This window comes from Giraffa tippelskirchi, chromosome 10 (genome assembly GCF_054371585.1).
Source record: "Giraffa tippelskirchi isolate mGirTip1 chromosome 10, T2T-mGirTip1v1.2.pri, whole genome shotgun sequence".
Classification (NCBI taxonomy): Eukaryota; Metazoa; Chordata; class Mammalia; order Artiodactyla; family Giraffidae; genus Giraffa; species Giraffa tippelskirchi.
In genome coordinates this window covers 3113894-3128683 of record NC_137284.1, presented here as the reverse complement: position 1 = coordinate 3128683, position 14790 = coordinate 3113894, and the positions used below count along the sequence as shown (strand labels likewise).

The 14790-nt window shown below is 54.0% G+C and overlaps 1 protein-coding gene across 4 annotated transcripts in view; it reads right to left on the bottom strand.

Annotated features, from left to right (window-relative positions):
* SHANK2 (SH3 and multiple ankyrin repeat domains 2) overlaps positions 1-14790 on the bottom strand; it is a 562195-nt gene that overhangs the window by 274002 nt on the left and 273403 nt on the right. For all 4 annotated transcript variants that reach the window (XM_081533759.1, XM_081533761.1, XM_081533760.1 and 1 more), the window contains one exon: positions 12036-12149. In XM_081533759.1, coding sequence (XP_081389885.1) covers positions 12036-12149 — 114 coding nt within the window. The remainder of the gene's footprint in view (positions 1-12035; positions 12150-14790) is intronic.

The following is a 14790-nucleotide window of genomic DNA, read 5'->3' as shown; positions in this document are numbered from 1 at the left end:
TACTGGAGTGGCTAGCCGTTCCCTTCTCCAGGGGATCTTCCCAGCGCAGGGATCGAACCAGGGTCTCCTGCATTGCAGATGGATTCTTTACCAACCGAGCAATCAGGAAAGACAATGAGAATGATAAATATGTTAATTTAAAGAGTGAACACCTCTCCAATGATTATATGCAAATGGCCAGCAAGCATGAAAAAAGACGCTAAACATCACTGGTCATCAGAGAAATGCAAGTGGAAACCACAATGAGATACCACCTCACACCCACTAGGATGGCGATTATCAAAAAAACAGAAAATAGGCGTTGGCAAGGATGTGGAGAAATCAGAACTCTCATATCCCACTTGAGTGAATGGAAAATGGAAGATGGTCTGGCAGTTCCTCAAAAGGTGAAACAGAGCTACCATGTGACCCAGCGATTCCACTCCTAAGTGTGCCCAAAAGAACTGAAAACAAGTATCCAAACAAAAACCTGTACATGAACATTCCTATCAGTGCATGCGTGCTAAGTCACTTCAGTCGTGTCCAACTCTGCGACCTCGTGGACTGTAGCCTGCCAGGCTCCTCTGCCCATGGGATTTTCCAGCCAAGAATCCTGGAGTGGGTTGCTGTGCCCTCCTCATGTGATCTTCCTGACCCAGGGATCGAACCAGCATCTCTTAGGCATCTCCTGCATTTGCAAGGGGATTCTTTACCACTGAGCCACCTGGGAAGCCCATTCATAGCAGGACTAACTGCTAAAGCCAAGACACAGAAACCCAAATGTCCATCAACTGATGAATGGGTCAACAAAATGATGTCTATATTCATAAGGGAATGCCATTGTGACACAGGCTACAATATGGATGAGCCCTGATAACGTTATGCAAAAGCAAGCCGGTCACCAAGGGCCACATACAGGAGTCTGTCACTTGTAGGAAATGTCCAGGATGGGCAAACCCATGGAGACAGAAAGTAAATAAATGGTCCCTGGGGGCCGGGGGAAGTGGGGGTGGTGAACGCTTGTTAATGGAATGAGTTTCTTTTTGTGAAGATCAAACGTTCTGGAATTAGTGGTGATGTCTGCACAGCCTTGTGAATAGACTAAAACCACTGAATTCTATGCTTGAAAAGGGTAAATCTCACGGTTTGAGGAGTCCATCTCATTTTAAGGAAACAGAAAGCAAGGTGCCCCGTCTGAAGTCCTCTAGCTCATAGAGGAAGTAAACTGAGACCGGAAGGAGCTGACCGTCCAGCACTAACCTTACAACCTGATTCACCACTTTTTTTTTTCCTGTTGTACCATATGGCATGTGGGATCCTAGTTCCCTGACCAGGGATCGAATCCGCATCCACTGCAGTAGAGGCATGGGTCCTAACCGCTGGACCCGTCAGGGAAGTTCCTTGATTAACCATTCGGAAGCTTCTGGAAGCTGCATTTGCTGATGATGACGGCTGCCTGTTGGTTTATGTCTGTGAGTGATGCCCAAGCAGCCACTTCCTGCCCTGTCTCCTTGGCTGCCCAGGGTCAGGTCCCCCAGGACCCCGGGCTCCTCCTCCTCCTGGCTCCCCCTTACCCCCAGATCCAGCCTGGCTGGGCGCAGGTACACACAGAGCGTCCTCCCAGATGCTTTCCTTGGCTCCACGATTTGCAGGAGCAGGAGCTGGCCCTTACATGTCTCCTTACATATGCATGTCTTCCATTTAATCTGCCAATGTGAGATTTCATCTTTCCCAGCATGCAGCCCCCATAAGCCAATGTTTATTCATTATCCCCGGATCTGTTTCCTATCGTCTATTTCAGAGGAGCCAAAAACAACATCTTAACTCAATAACAGAGCACCATCTGATGGCTTTCATTCTCCAAAATGAGCCACGGCTCACTCGGCGAGGTGGCCCTTGGCTCCTGTCTGTGCCCCAGCTAGAGGGGGGCTCCCGGCCTGGCTAACCATACCTAGACTGGGTACCGAGGGAGAGACTGCGGGTCTGTCCTCTCTAGAATGACAGATGGTGGGTCAGGGTCCACCTGCGTATCCTGGGAGCATCCCAGCTCTTGCAGGGCATGACAACACCATCTTCTGGGGCACTTAAGAGGCCATCACTCATGGGTGATGAGGACGGGACAGCCAGTTTCCTAAACAGGGTGCCCAAGCCCCAGCACCATTCTGCCAGCTCTGCAGGGGCAGAGGGGGGTCCAGCTCCCTGTATGTGGGGTGAGGCAGGGCAGGCAGAGACAGAGATCACTGACTTTGGCTCAGTTGAAGGGACTGCTCCCTGAACAATCTCCGGGAGCCAGACTCAAAGACACCATGGCCTGGAGTGCTGGTACTTTCTTAGGTCTCAAAGTAGCCCACCACCTTCCCTGCGGTCCACAAACTCGATGGTTTTAAAGAGACCTCATCCAGTAGAGATAGAGAGGTTTAAAGTGAGAGAAGCTCCATCACTGGAACTGAGATGAGCTGTGTATGAGAGGGAGAATGGATATCGATACTATCCACACATCCACCCATCCATCCATCTCTCCATCCATCCACACATCCATCAATCCATCCGCACATCCACCCACCCACCCACCCAAACCTTCACCCACCCATCCAATCTCTCCACACATCCACCCATCCATCTGTTCATCTATCAATCCATCCATTCATCCACCTATCCATCCATCCACCTACCCACCCAGCCAGCCAGCCAGCCATCCATTCACCCATCCACCCGACCACCCAAACCTTCACCCATATGTCCATTTACCACCCCTCCCTCATCTGTTCATCCATCCCAGAAGTACTTTCTCAGCACGTGGTCCATTTCAGACCCCACGTCCTGAATGGGGAATGCCAATATGAACCAGCTGTATCCTCCTGGTTCTTTGCCCTCAAGGAAGGGTAATACACCTCAGTCAACTCACCTTACAAATCATATTTACAAACTAACTCACAGGCCCGCTCCTTCCATCCCCTTGGCTGGCACCAAGTACACAGATTATATCTGCCCCAGAGCAGAGGACAGCCGGGGCCTGCTTGGGTCAGGTGGGTCAGCTTGCAACCTGGGCGGGTAACAGTCTGAAGACAAGACAGCACAGTTGCTGTCCTTGAAACTCAGATAATGGAACAGCCCCACGGGGACGGGTCTGTACAGCAAGCAGGGGAGCGGGGAAGGCGTCTGTAGAGAGTCCCCTGTGGAGCAGAGCACAGCTCGTGAACACCAGTCTTCGCCACCATCACAGACCGAACGGGGTCCCCAGACTCACAGGTCGAAGCCCTAATCCCCAATATGACTGTATTTGGAAATAGGGTCTTTAAGGAGATACTTAGAATTAAATGAGGTCATAACTGTGGACCCTCAGCCAACAGATCGGTGGGCTTACAAGAAGAGGGGAGACCCCAGGGATGTGCCAGCACAAAGGCCACGTGAGGACATGGGAAGAATACAGCCGCCGGCTCGCCGAAGAGGGGAGCCTCAGGAGGGACCTGGCCCTCAGATTCCCACCTCCAGAACTCAGGAAGATACACAGCTGCTGTTTAAGCCCCCTTGGTCTGTGGCATTTTGTCACAGCAGCCCTTCTCTGCCCACTGCCATCCACACAGGAGGCCCAGGGTAGGAGCAAGAGTTGTCGCCCACCCCGGGTGAGACCCCTGCACCCAACCCCAGAAGCCCGGCCAGTAGGGACCCCCACCGTGCCAGGCCGAGGGGACTGTGGACGGAGCTGGGGACACCACATCCTGTGGCTCCAGGAGGGGCCATGGAGAAGGAGGGCAGGGCTGGTACCTGTGTTAGCAGGCTGCCATGGTAACCAGGGCAGGCCACCCCCGCTGCGGGGAGGGCAGAGGGCCTGGGTCCCAGGGGGACACCACGGACTGAATCCTCCCAATAGAAGCAGACAGACCTGCCAGAGCTCTATTTTGGGGGTGAGCCCGAGCGTGGAAGCTGGTATTTAAAACACAGAGAAGCTGCCTGGAGTCAAGGCGCACACACCAAGGCGGAGGGGCTCCAGGCGTATTTTAATAAAATGGCGTAAGAGAAAGAGGGCGGGGGGTGGGCTGGGCTATGTGCTTCTGCCACGGTTGTTTAACAAAAACACAATCATTAGCAGCCAGGACAATGAGTCCCCATATTTGTCTTATGCTCCGTTAGGGAACAGCTAGTAATTGGAAGCCGGCTCTCTCGTCGCTTATTAATATTTTGGATTACAGTTGCGCTAATAGAGTCATTTGCCTGTATTTTTAAATGTTCTAAAGATAACAAAAACATTCTATTTTGGAACCGACCGTGCCCACTGGGGTGTGTTGCGGACGGTTCGCACACTCCGTGACTAACGGGACGTCTGTTTAGGCGGGACTGAGCAGGGCCCGGCCCCCGTGGCTGCACCCAGAGCCGCTGGGAGACGCGGTGACAGCTCCCGCCTCGTCTGCCACGAGGCAGGTGGACCACAGCATGGCCTCCTCTCCCGGTCAGAGAGCTCGGATGCTCTGGCCTCTCAGCTGAAGGGGTGGCCGCGGCTGAGCAGGCGGAGCCCCTTGGCTGGTGGAGCACACGACTGGCCCGCCTCCCTCAGCCCTGCCCAGGCCCTCACACGCTCACATCCATCCCCCAGCCACAGCATCTGATTCCGGGGTGGGGGACTATGTATGACCCAAGTCAACCTAACCCGGGCCAGGCCTGGGATGTTTGCCGAGGAGGCAGAAGACTCGATCTCCTATCAAAACCTCTCTGCTGGATGTGAATCTAGCAGGACTGAGCCCAGGGCAGCCAAGGACCAGGCTGAGAGGTGAGCTGCCCGGAGAATAAAGCCGCCAGGCATGCACAAGGTTTCTGCCCGGCTCAGCCCAGATCGCAGGGTGGCCTCTGAGCCCCCAGGGTGGGCCCAGGCTGTGGGCCTGATGGGGCGGCAGGGAGGACCTCAGGGCACACTGCTGCAGGAGGGGGCTTCTGTGCCAGGACAGACTCCGGGGGGGCCTGGGCCGGGGGTGCTGGGCCCCATGTCTGCTCACCGTCCTGCCCTCAAACTTGAGGAGGCTTGAAGACGGCAACTGAAAGTTTGGGGTGAGCCCAGGGCAGGCCTGGGGCCTGTGTGGGGTACAGGGAGGTCTCTGGAGGGCACTGGGGGTCCAGAGCAGCCCCAGGGGCTCAGAGGTTCCAGGGGCTCTGTCTCACACCTTCTGCAGGCAGGATCACATGGGTCTGGAGCACACAGGGCAACTGTGCTGAGAGTGACCAGCCGTGGCCTTGGCATTGTTCCCAGCAGGTCACAGCAGCTGAAACCAGAGATGAGCTGGACTTCCATTTACTGGGATCAAGGAAACAAATGCTCAAACACCCCATCTGCCTCAGGGATCATCTGGCTTCCAGGTGGGGGGTCAAAGAGGAGGGGTCTCACCATCAGCAGAGGAGCCCCCGATGGGCTGGGCCTCCCGCCGCCCTGGAGAAGAACCCGGGGCACGGGTCTGCACCATGGCCCAAGTGACCCCCTGAGGGTGAGGGGGACTGTGTAGGCATCTGCAGCAGTGGGGCGGGACCGTGGGACCAGGGTAACTTCCAAGCAGACACAGAGCTGGGATGAAGAGCAGCCCGTCGATGCCAAGGGCAACCACACAGAATCGATTCTCTCCTCTCGGCTTTTTGCGCCTCATCACAGCTCTGGTGGAGGGGGCGCCTCGCGGAACCCAGAGTCGGCCAGGCCTCCTGTGGTCACCTTGGCCACCTCTGGAATGCAGGGGGGAGGGGCGGTTAGACCAAGACCCACAGGGGCTGGGGGGGTGGCGGGAGCCCGCACGATACGGATCCACTCCCGTCATCCAGAGTACCACGTGCCCTCAGAGCATCCAAGGGGTTGGCACTCCCCCATGGCTGCTGGGGCACTGACTCTGCAGACACTGATGATAAATGTGTGACGGGTGTGGGGGATGGGCATGCACCTGATTAACTGTCCACGTCCTCCAAATAGCCACGCTCCACACACATACTCCACGGTAACGTCGTTACCCACGGCACCTTGTTGTCAGCTCTCTGGGCTGATGCATGCAAACAGGTGTGTATGTGTAAATCGAGACACACCTCCGTCTCTCCCGCATCGAAACAAGACCTCCTACAACCCTGCTTCCCCCCCGAAGCTGCACACGCATTGCTCGGAGCCTTCACATCCTTCCCTGGGGAGGAAACCCACGCTGTGGGAGGAGCCAGCTGGGAACCAGGGGGACTGAGAAGGAGCCAGGGGTCACCCCGAGTCCCCATCACTCCAGGTGGACGCACATGGGGATTAATCAGGATCCTGTGCCGGGCACCCCATCGGGGGCTGCCCGAAAGCAGGGCTACGCCGGAGCACAAAGCGTTAACAAGTCTGAAAGGATCAGCCCCCGCCCAGCCTGGTGCTGAGACATGGGTGCTCAGGTAGGGGGTTAGCTCCTGCCCTGCTTACTCCACACAGCCCAGACAAGATGCCATGGAGAAAAGACTGCTGGAAACACACACGGTCCTAAGAAATCAGAACCAAGGTCAAGATGAGCAAGGGCGTCACTTGTTAGAGAAATAAACTGCCAAACTCTTCATGGAACCAAGTGGAGCTTATATTAAATATCAACAAACCATCCAGTGACCCAAGGCCACCGTTTCAGTCCGCCCTTGGCTTCTACTCTTTGTCATTAGGCGACGAGAAATCAGTTGGTCCTGCTCACAGGCAAAAAGTGCCTTGAGTAGGGTTCTCCATCTCGCTGTTCCTCCACTAAACATTCACCTGTTGTTTAGCGCATGTGGGTGAGATGTGTAGCAACATGTTCGCTTTACAATATACCAAAGTGTTGCTGTTTAGTCGCTCAGCCCTGTCTGACTCTCTGTGACCCCATGGACTGTAGCCCGCCAGGCCCCTCTGTCCATGGGATTTCCCAGGCAAGAATACTGGAGCAGTTTGCCATTTCCTCCTCCAGGGGATCTTCCCGACCCAATGCATCTCCTGCATTGCCAAGCGGATTCTTTACCACTGAACCACCAGCGAAGACCGATATAAAAGTGGTCCTATACCAAAGAGAAAGCTTCTCAGGGCTCAAGCCAGCCAACTCTGTGCAGAAGGAGCTAGCTGCATGGAAACATTTAAAAAATATCTTCTCCCATCTTCTGGATTCTATGTATACTCAACATAATTTTCAACATTAAAAAACAGGCGCTATAAAAAGTGCTAATTGTGAAAGCAAAGAATGGAGAAATTGTACTTCATTTAAAATTTTAAAGAACTTTCCACTTGTTAACAAACACGGAAAATAAAAAGGCTAAGTCAGAGACTGGGAAAAGTCTTTGCAACAGATACCTGATCAAGGACTGATACACAGAATCGGTAGAGGACTCCTCTAAGCTGGTGATGGCAAGATAAAGAGCCCGGTTAAAAATGGACAGAACATCTGAACTGATACTTTGCAAGAGAAGCTATAAGTAAGGTAAGTAAACACATGTCAGTCACTAAGTCATGTCCAACTCTGCAACCCCATGGACTGCAGCACACCAGCCTCTCTGTCCTCCACTATCCCCCAGAGTTTGCTCAAATTCACGTCCATTAATTCGGTGACTCTATCTAACCATCTCATCCTCTGCTGCCCCCTTCTCCTTTGCCTTCAATCTTTCCCAGCATCAGGGTCTTTTCCAACAAGTCAGCTCTTTTCAACAGATGACCAAAGTATTGGAGCTTCAGCATCAGTCCTTCCAATGAATATTCAGGGTTGATTTCCTTTAGGATTGACTGGTTTGATTTCCTTGCAGTCCAAGGGACTCTCAAGAGTCTTCTCCAGCACCACAATTTGAAAGCATCAATTTTTCATTGCTCAGCCTTCTTTATGGTCCAACTCTCACATCCATACATAACTACTGGAAAAATCATAGCTTTGACTATATGGACCTTTGTGGTGTTTAATAACATTAGTCATCAGAACAATGCAACTTATACCTACAGTAAGATATTCTCCACACCCATCTGAATGGCTGAAATTAGACTGATGTTACCAAACGTTGCTGAGAAGTGGGGCCACTGGAACGCTCACACACGGCTGGCTGGAGTACAAGATGGCACAGTAGTTTGGACAACTGTTTGGCAGTTTCTTATAAAATTAAACACACTCCTATCTTGTGACCCTAGGTGCTTCCCCAAGAGAAAGGAAAAGACATCTGGAGAAAGACTTGTACAAAAATGTGTGTAGCATCTTCAGTCATGAGCCCAGATTGAGAAGCAACCCAAACGTCCATTACCAGGAACATGCATAAACATCCTGGGGCATAAATATACAACGCAACACTCACCGACCATAACATTTACAGAGCCCTGACTTAAACCCCTGCAATGGCATTCAGCAGCGTGAAACACGCCGGGCTCAGGAGTATGTGCTGTAAGTTCCAGCTCTGAAACAACCGCAGGCTACACTGATCTCGGGTGGCAAAGTAAAACTGAGCAGAACCCTGTGGGGACTTCCTGGAGGCAGACACCCCCACCCCTTGTGTACCTTGCCTCTTGTTTGCACAAAAGTTTTAGCTTCCCAGGCCTTCCCCAAGTTCCAAAGCACAAATTTAACCAGATAAATACAAAACCAAAGGGAAACAGTCAACCCAGACAAAATAATAATAGTTTTGCTGTAAAACAAAGTCAAGGACCTTCAGTTCTTCCTCAAGGGCTATAGATGATATTCTGAGCCACATTCTTGAGCTGTTTTGCAGATACTAAAACCCTTACCAGGCGGAAGAAGTTAACTGCATGCTGCCTACAAGCACATAGACCCTGGAGTAAATGGAACCATAAAGTTGATGGTTGAGATTCCAGAAATATCACGCTGTCACCTCACCACCAACCAATCAGAGAACTTTGCATGAGCTGACCACACCCCCAACAACCCTCTCCCTCACACATGGGGCTTTTGAACTTGAGCTGCCTGTTCTCCTTGCTTTGTGATGCTTTGCAATAAATGCTGCATTTTCCCTCACCACAACCTAGTGTCAGGTTGACTGTACTGCATGTTGAGTAAGTGGACCCAAGTTTGGTTTGCTAAAAGAATCAGAACCAGAGTTACCTCTGGTTGGGAGGTAGGTGACTGGAAAGCAGTGGGAGAGACCTTTCTGGGGCGATGGACATGTTTTCTTAATTGCAGTTGGAGACACAGGTGTACACATTTGTCCAAATGCACTGAACTTTTCTCCTACTTGTGCATTTTTGAAAGTGAAAGTCGCCCAGTCGTGTCCGACTCTTTGCAGCCGCATGGACTGTATAGGCCAGAATACTGGAGTGGGTAGTCTGTCCCTTCTCCAGGGGATCTTCCCAACCCAGGGATCGAACCCAGGTCTCCTGCATTGCAGGCGGATTCTTTATCAGTTGAGCCACAAGGGAAGTGGCATGTAAATTGTAACCTAAAGATGGTGCTAAGTCTCAATCTCAGAAAGCCTAAGGCAAAGAGAACCCAATAGGAGCCACTCTGGACTCCCTCACCCTAAGTGAAGTGAAAAGTGAAAGTTGCTCAGTCATGTCCGACTCTTTGTGACCCTGTGGATGGTAGCCCACCAGGCTCCTCTGTCCACAGGATTCTCCAGGCAAGAATACTGGAGTGGGGTGCCATTCCCTTCTCCAGGGGATCTTCCCGACCCAAGGACTGAACCTGGGTCTCCTGCATTGCGGGTTTACCATCTGAGCCATCAGGGAAGCCCCTAAAGTCCAGCTCAAACCCCATCTTCTTCGCGCTGTTTTCTCCCATCATTCCAGTCCACCCCAGGTCATAGGAGTGACTCCCTCCTCTGATCCACAGCCCATATCATCAGTAGAGTTATTATTCCACATTCACCATCCTTAGTGAACAGAGGATGGTCCCTCAAAGATGCCCATGTTCGAATCCCTAGAACCTGTGAGTACACGACCTTATGCGGCAAAAGGGAATTAAGCTTCCTAGTTAGTTTAGCCTGACGTGGGTTAGGCAGGTGGGGCCGATCCAACCACACGAGTCCTGAAAAGTGGAGGAAAGGAGGCAAAGTGAGGGTCTGAGACAAACAGCCTGAGACCTGGCCCATAACTGGGGGGTCTGAGGATGAAGGAGGGACCACCAGTCAAGGAATGCGGTGGCCTCCAGAACCTGGAAAAGGCAAATAAATGGACCGTCCCCTAAGGTCTCACAAAGCAACACAGCCCAGCTGACACCACCATGAGACCACCCTCCCCCCCACCGCACTCCTGACCTCCAGAACCACAAGATGTCACACGTGTGAGATTGAAACCACCGTGTTTGTGGAAAAAATTTCTAGCTCCTAAGATCCTTAACCACAGTGTGGATTACACACTATCATGGTTATCCACATATAGCATGGATTGGAAGGACTGATGCTGAAGCTCCAGTACTTTGGCCACCTGAAGCGAAGAGCTGACTCACTGGAAAAGACCTCGATGCTGAGAAAGACTGAGGGCAGGGGGAGAAGGGGGCGACAGAGGATGAGATGGTTGGATGGCATCACTGACTCTACGAACATGAATCTGAGCAATGTCCGGGAGATAGTGAAGGACGGGGAGCCTGGCGTGCTGCAGTCCATGGGGTCACAAAGAGCTGGACACAACTGAGCGACTGAACGACAAAAACCCTCCCTCCCTTCAGGAAGCTCGTATTTTCTGGAGGACGCAGGGAGCAGGGAGGCCCAAGTGACCCTCACATGTGGTCGCTCTGGCCTCTTCTGTCCAGGTGTGAAATTGCCAGCAATACCAGGCACCAACATGCCTGAGTCTTCCAGTGGAAGCATGGGGGCAGGAAACCAGTGGTACTGAAGCTGTTAACTGGGAGCGGGGGGGTGGGGGGGGGCTGGATTTCCTACAGGTCAGGAGGGGAGGGGCGAGATGCCCAGCAACCTGGAAAGGCGACACAGGCCGCAGCCTTGCCCTTCCCAGACCAGAGAGGCTGGGCAGCTGCTCACAGGAGGGCACAGGTGTGGGCCAGCGGGTGGTGGGCACCGGAAAGGCCAGGAAGTCCAGCCTGTACCAGGGGCTCAGAATATCATCGCCAAACCCATGAAAACACGCTCCCATCTGCCCGCTGACCACCAGCCCACCTAGCCCAGCACAACCAGTCTTCCCTTTCAGGGTTGAGTGAGCGACATCTCTTACCTCGACACCCTCACAAGATGGCAAAGGTGACCATCCCTGTCTGGGTTTAACCTGAGCAGGACTGTGGGAAGCTTACAGACCGACACGCTCATAGAATCACATTCTCAGAAAGGGAACCAGCTGGGCGTCTCAGTGTCAGCAGACCGGAGACACATCCTGCTTTTCCAGGCTCGCCCATTCAGGACAGCTAGTTTCCTGGTGAGGCTGGCCCAGCTAGACCTGGACTGGGAACCTCGAATGGGTCAGGGCCACCAGACTGCCCAAGGATGCAGCTACTGGCTGCAAAGCAAATGTGGCTACTCCTGCCATGTGCGTCACAAGACTGGGATTCCACCAGAAGTGGGCAAAGCCCGCGTTGACCAGGCTCTTACAAGAAACCACTGCTCTGCGTGGCTCCAGCTCATCTATTTTTTCTCAGCACCCTTTTATGTAAGTGGAACTCTCTTAACATTTTAATCCACTCATTCTTCTGGTAACCACATTCAGGGTGGGTGTCAGAGCTGTACCTGGGAGTTTGGGGAGGGGCTGGAATGACTTGCTTCGGTGAGCACTGACCTCTTTCTAGCACTTTTCATTGAGACATCAAGCCTCGAGTCCTCAGGGAGGGCCCGGCAGAAGCCGGTGGGAAACGCAAAGCTGCCTGTTATGAAAGTTGGCATGAGAGATCGATAGAATAGTATCAAGCATTTAATCAACCCCTGAAGCCTTTTTCCAATGGCTCGAATGCATGGTCCAAGTTTCCTGGCAAGTGCACCGAGCAGCATTTTAACTACAAGTTTCCAGGCTGCTCCTCCCCGCCGCACCGGTTTCTGGTTCAAACAAAGGCCAGCGGGATGGCGTTCACCGCTCGGAGAATCAGAGATGCCCTCGCTTGGAGCACCTGCCGCGCACTGGACATTGCCCTCGACGCTGACCTCAGGCCCGGGAGAGGTGGACCACGAGGGCGGGGTCCGCTTACCTGCCTGGCTGTCCCTGGGCTTGCAGTGGACCTCCTCCACACACTCAGCGGGGAACCATCCGATGTGGCCGCGGGCGCTGCCTTCCCAGAAGCCACCTTCGCCGATGCTCAGCACTGCACACAGAAAGGGGCGGGGTTAGTGGGCGGGGCTTGGGGGAGATGAGGCTGTGAAGAGCAGGCGGCTCTGGTCCATTTGCCAGCTGACCACGCCCCCTTCAGCAGGGGACCAGGGGGCTGGCAAAGCGTCCTTCAGAAAGGGCAGTGCGGAGCCTCTGAGCCCCCTCTGCCTGTTAGGCCTGGGTGCGAGGATGCAAGCACGGGGCATCCCGGCATCCTTGTATCTTGCAGCACATGGCATGTGGCCACTGCGTCCTGTCCCTTGGGTCCCAGTTGAGACGGGAGGTTAGGAACCTCCAAGTCCTTATCATCAGTTATTTCAAGTGTCAGAGTCGGGACACAGGCGACCCCAATGAAGAGAAGGAACCATGAGGTCCCGAGCTAGGGGTGGGGGAGCAAGAGTCCAGGCTCACAGGATGTCCTAAGTTAGTTTGATGAAACAGAATTCACAGCAGGAGATGGAGAAGCAGCCTGCCTGGCGGCTACAAGATACCACCTGGACTTGAAGCGGCTGACCGATGCCCCACACGGGCGGTCCTGGGCCTTCGGCTGGCTTATTGATGAAGAACCTACGGATTATGCTGGTGCTACAAGCAGTAGGGGACAATATACAAGTCCCGAATATCCAATGGAAGGACTGATGCTGAAGCTGAAACTCCAATACTCTGACCACCTGATGAGAAGAACTGACTCATTGGAAAAGACCCTGATGCTGGGAAAGATTGAGGGCAGGAGGAGAAGGGGACGACAGAGGGTGAGATGGTTAGATTGCATCACCGACGCGATGGACATGAGTTTGAGCAAGCTCCGGGAGTTGGTGATGGACGGGGAGGCCTGGCGTGCTGCAGTCCACAGGGTCACAAAGAGTCGGACACGACTGAGCAACCGAACTGACTGACAAGCCACAGGGGGCCACTGCATACAGTGAAAGCAAAGGACAAGGGCAGCGGGACGGACACAGCTGTTCCGCCTACAGGGCTGAGCGCACTGGGTTCCCCCTCCCTGGGCTCAGCGCTGGGTGCGCAAGGGCCTCAGACGAGGATGAAGTGTATTTGTTTTTAAACTTGGCTGATGCCGAGCGTTGGTGAGCAATGCAAACCCAAAGACACGAGGACCCAAGTGCCGCCCAGGCACCACCTGGACAGATATTTGGGTTGTTAGGGATAAGAGCTCGGTGGTGAGGGTGGGGAGGGTCTTTGTCTCTTAGGCCTCTGATGCTGGGCTGGGGGTGCTCCCCCCCCCCACAACGCCCTGGCTCCCTCAGAGCACGGCTGTGCCTCAGGAGGTCAATATAATCTCCGCACGTCTGAAGCTTCTGTAAATTACTCAGGAGCCCCAGGCACCTAGGCTGCAGAGGAGGGACCAGGACCGCAGACCTCATCTTAATCTCTGAGACCAGATAAAGGACGCCTGGACCCATGAGTTTTGAAGGTCAACAGCCCAGAGAACATCAGCCTTAAAAGTCCTTGCCTGATAATTTGAAGAAATGGCCTGAACGAATCAGACGGGCAAGCTCCCCGCCGACCAGGATGATCATAAGCCCTCGGACCACTTTCTCCAAAAATCGATGCTGGTCTCACACTCCGTGCAGCCCAGCTGACATACACCAAGGGGGCCCAACTCGGGCATGAGAGGGTCATCTCGGAGTGCAGCCCTGGATGGATAGTGGAGGACAGGGACCTGCCAGGGCGCTGGCACCATCCTTCTTGGTAATTGTAAGCAGGCCACTGTGCTGTCTTAGAGGGTCTAGGGGAGGAGGGACTGCCTAGGGAGACACCTGGGCAGCTCCTGGAACTCCTACCTCGCTTTCTCTACTTGTCAGAGCAGGAAAACGCTCCTCAGTTCAGACCGGCCCCATGTGTGAAAAGGACATGTTAACCTCACAGCAGGGACCTCCAGCCATCACTGCCCCCCCCACCCCCGCCTGCCACCCGCTCCAGGGACGACACACCCAGACCCACGTAGAATCTGTATCAAGAACACACTTCTGGGCGTGACTGTTCATACGAGATCGCGGAGAGAATGACCGGCCGTGGACAGCTGACCTGAGAGCAGGGAAACGTGTGCGAGGACGTGGTCAGCTCGGGGACCCTTCCCAATGACCTCGGGGGACAGAGGAGCCCGACAGACAGACTGTGGGTCTGTGGGTGAGGGAGGCAGAAAGGGCCCAGGTTGGTCCTGGGTCTCTGGTTCAGCAATGGTAGCTGGGGGTCCTCTTTACAGGGGCAGGAGGCAGGGAGGGGACGTGTGCAGGGGCGGGGCGGGGTCCCGTCGGGACCAGGCTGTGTGTTAAGTGAGGGACTCACTTCTGCCCCTCGGTGAGTCCAGCAGCCGGGTCTGCTGGCTCATCCGGGCTCACCCGTGGGCCTGCACTCTGGGCAGTCTGTCCACCCACATCCCTGGGGAGCGGCCTAATGGCTCTCCAGGCCAGGTGCCCCTGGTACAGCGAGGAGGGAGCTGGGTTGGGTTCACTCATGAATTCTAGTCTTAAGTCACTGAAACGTCAACACGTCACACCTGAGAAGTGACGGTTTGGCTGGAGAAGGTGCCAGGGGAGCCTCTGCCCCAAAAGCTGCCCCCAGGCCCGGCCCTGTCCCCCAGAGACATGCACCCTCCCTCGTAAACAGAAAAACAATAA